The sequence below is a fragment of the Ictalurus punctatus genome, chromosome 2, assembly GCF_001660625.3.
Source record: "Ictalurus punctatus breed USDA103 chromosome 2, Coco_2.0, whole genome shotgun sequence".
In the NCBI taxonomy this organism is placed as follows: domain Eukaryota; kingdom Metazoa; phylum Chordata; class Actinopteri; order Siluriformes; family Ictaluridae; genus Ictalurus; species Ictalurus punctatus.
Window position 1 is genome coordinate 2,307,581 of NC_030417.2, and position 4,041 is coordinate 2,311,621.

The following is a 4,041-nucleotide window of genomic DNA, read 5'->3' on the forward strand; positions in this document are numbered from 1 at the left end:
TGCCTGGGCCGAAGACAACCAGCATACAGAGAGATACTGCCAACAGAGACTGTCAATTTCAGTTGTTATAAAATGTTTGTGATATGACATGTGATGTGCAACAAAGGATGATGCAATCAGGCACGAGAAAAGTATAATGGTGCTGTCGAGCACATGGTGCTGGCAGGGTGGGAATTTTTCCTCCGTAGAGGTTTTTTCACCCACCCCTGAGTGAGAGATTTGATTTTTGGGGAGAAGCAACACACTGCGCGGTCCCGACAAATACAAAACTGAGGGCTGATAGGCCCAGTTGAGAAAGATAGGGACGTGTAGATCCAATATTTGTATTAGCCACTCATACTAACACTATTTAGGGGGTACACAGTTAATCAACATGTAATCAAAGGAGTCAGGGTTCAAAACAATAAATTTGTGTAGTTTGTGAGGCTTTATAGCCTCAGAGGGGGAAATGTTGTATATAAAATATACATGAAATAAACACGAGGGAGACCTAGTATGAGTAATATGTAATCTTACTAAGATTTCACCGGGCTGGTGGACTGTATGGACGGATGTTTACCTAAGACACAACACACAGATAAGCAAGGCGCAAACCATACATGTATTTGATTAGTGCGGCAGGCCTCAGCGCGTAGGTGGACGGTCAACTAAGACACACACACACACACACACACACACACACACACAGGCCTATGCCACCACGCACACACATACAGAAGGAAAACAGAACATTGTAAGAATAATAAAAGGAGTATTAAGATATTATAAGGATAATATAATGATATTATGAAGTAGGGAGTACAGTAAACCACTTGCAAGCAGTATAACCATATATATATAACAGAAATGTAGAGCAGATATGAAAGGAAATTATAAACCAGAAATACAGAAAAATGTGAAAGAAACTTACTCATAATATACTTGGAGGTGGGGAAGAGTCTTGTCTCACGAGAAAAAGTCAGGAGTAATACAGACGAAGGCCTTAATTTTTAAGAGAGAACCAAAAGGGGCCATGTATAAGGGTAGTTGAGTCACGTTGCACCCGCGAGATAACTGTGAGACCAAGGTCTCTCCGAAATGTTGTGTCTCGTACCTCTTTCAAACCTAATGGTGTTCGGAAAAGGCTCTTTTCAAAACATACTGGTAATTTTGATAAGCCCTTTCTAAAACACATAGGTGTCTGGGTCATCCTGACCCTAAGAAAACTGTATAAATAGAAGAGCTTCAGCTCTGGTTTTTTAGATCGCATTTTGGGACATCTCAAACTGTGGGGATCTCGTGTGTTGGAACGGAATGAATAAACCTGGACCCTTGCTTCTTCTCACTCACGGCTGGTGTCTTATTTTTCTTGCTCCAATTGAATATGTGAGTATCTGTTTCTATGTTAAGTGTCTTCAGGTAATAGGCAAAATTTGGGCCAGCACCAGTCCGCTAGCTTCATCTTCTTTTGTGGCTTGTCTGCACAATCCCACCACTAGGGGCCGCCCCAGAGGAACATGTTACAGTAGTATCGGCAATCCATCGCTCTTCCTGTGAGACCCGGATGTGAAGACTTGAATTTTAAGATCTGAATTTTTGCAGTCTGACTTTGTGAGGTTGAAAAAATAAATGTGTTGAAATATTCCCTGATGAATAATGAAGATGGTATTTTAACAACTGAATATTTTGGAACTGTATTTTAGGAAGGTGAACATGTGTGCATTGAATTTTTAATTTTGTTTTCAATCAAAATATACACACCCAGTGAATTGCAGAGGAAACTAATTCAAGCACTGATATTGCTGTTTCTTTTTGTTTTGTTTTTTTATTTGTGTCAAATTGCTGGACAGAAAAATTCAAGTATTGTTATTGCGATATGTTTTTATTCAGTTTATGTAATTCAACATGCCATTTTGCCTTGAGGACATTTGGCACTATTATACTTCCATACCTGTCTTTATGCTCCTCCTCCAAAACCACCTCCCCATACACACTGAGAACCAGGAAGTTCATTTCAAAGGAAACGAAACTCAGAGTTCAGTGCACTGTCTCTCTCTCTCTCTCTCTCTCTCTCTCTCTCTCTCTCTCTCTCTCTCTCTCTCTCTCTCTCCGTGTGTGTGTGTGTGAGTTCAGGAAAATGGCCGAGGCCAGTATTTCAGTAGATCAGCTTTCAGTGGATCAGTTCAGCTGTCCAGTGTGTCTGGATCTACTGAAGGATCCGGTGGCGATCCCCTGTGGTCACAGTTACTGTAAGGTGTGTATTAATGACTGCTGGGATCAGGAAGATGAAAATGGAGTGTATCGCTGTCCTCAGTGCAGAGACACTTTCACTCCGAGGCCTGTTCTACGCAGAAACAACATGCTGGCTGAAGTGGTGGAGAAACTGAAGAAGACTGAAGTCCAAGCTGCTTCTCCTGCTCACTGTTACGCTGGACCTGGAGATGTGGAGTGTGATTTCTGCACCGGGAGAAAACACAAAGCTGTCAAGTCCTGTCTGATGTGTCTGGCCTCCTTTTGTGAAACTCATCTGAAACCTCACTATGAAGTTTCTGGTTTGAAAAAGCACAAGTTGGTCGAAGCTTCTGGAAATCTACAAGAGAAGATCTGCTCTGAGCATGAGGAAGTGTTGAAGATCTACTGTCGTACTGACCAAAGCTTCATCTGTTTTCTGTGTATGATGGATGAACACAAAAGCCACGACACCGTCTCAGTTAAAGCGTACAGAACTGAAAAACAGGTGAGAAAAGCAAGTCTAATCTATTCAGAGTCATTTCATACAATTTACATGTCTAATCTAAAGTAGCTGAAGGTTTTCACTCCAAGCAGGAGACACACCTCATTCCACTGGTTTAATCATTCGGTCTCCGTCTATAAACGTCTGATGAGTTTGATCAGTTCTGACTCCTGATCTGTTGGAGTAAAAATCTGATCTTTGTGGATAAGATTGGATACTCTCCTGCTTTACTCAGTTTCAGGATGTCTTTTTTAAATTATAATGATCATATTGAAGTGGGGTGCACGGTGACTTAGTGGTTAGCATGTTCGCCTCACACCAGGGTGGGGGGTTCGATTCCCACCGTGGCCCTGTGTGTGTGTGCGGAGTTTGCATGTTCTCCCCGTGCTGTTGGGGTTTCCTCCGGGTACTCCAGTTTCCTCCCCCAGTCCAAAGACATGCATGGTAGGCTGATTGGCCTGTCCAAAGTGTCTGTAGTGTATGAATGTGTGAGTGTGTATGTGATTGTGCTCTGCGATGGATTGGCACCTTGTCCAGGGTGTACCCCGCCTTGTGCCCCATGCTCCATGGGATAGGCTCCAGGTTCCCTCATGACCCTGAAAAGGATAAGCGGTAGAAGATGGATGGATGGACATTCTCACACCACATTATGGACTTCTATGAACTTTAAAACACTCGACATCCAGTCTTTCACACCTTAATAATGTGCTCCGTAGAACCCGAGTGAACTTTAACCCTTCATCTGCAGTTCATATTCACCCACTGAGCTCATAATCTCATCATGCATACACAGTGTAATGTATTGTATTTGTCCTCAGAGAGAGTTGAAGGAGGAGCAGATGAAATCCCAGCAGAGAATCCAGGAGAAGCAGAAGAAGGTGCAGGAGCTGAAACAGGCTGTGAACACTATAAAGGTGAGCAGTGAGCAGAGACAGAGCTGCTCCTAGAAACACACACAACATGGACGAGTCGTTTGCAGGCCCAATAAGAGACGGAATGATAGATGAGCTTGTGTGTGTGTGTGTGTGTGTGTGTGTGTGTGTGTGTGTGTCTCTCCTAACAGCTCAGTGCACAAACAGCAGTGGAGGACAGTGAGAGGATCTTTACTGAGATGATCGGCTCCATGGAGAAAAGGCGCTCGGAGGTGACGGAGCGGATCAGAGCTCAGGAGAAGGCTGAACTGAGTCGAGCTGAACGACTCCTGGAGCAACTGGAGCAGGAGATCGCTGATCTTCAGAGGAGAGTCACTGAGCTGGAGCAGCTTTCACACACACACGATCACCTCCACTTCCTCCAGGAAATAAAGGTACACTACATCCACATTTCCA

General features: G+C 43.7%; 1 protein-coding gene across 1 annotated transcript in view; it reads left to right on the plus strand.

Moving 5' to 3' along the window:
- Positions 1-1,827: 1,827 nt before the first annotated feature.
- The window catches only part of LOC108261249 (tripartite motif-containing protein 16), a 5,083-nt gene continuing 2,869 nt past the window's right edge, over positions 1,828-4,041 (plus strand). Inside the window, exons 1-3 of the mRNA XM_053686273.1 lie at positions 1,828-2,716; positions 3,532-3,627; positions 3,777-4,041. The exon at positions 3,777-4,041 is cut by the window's right edge and continues 1 nt beyond it. Coding sequence (XP_053542248.1) covers positions 1,856-2,716; positions 3,532-3,627; positions 3,777-4,041 — 1,222 coding nt within the window. The 5' untranslated portion in view covers positions 1,828-1,855. The remainder of the gene's footprint in view (positions 2,717-3,531; positions 3,628-3,776) is intronic.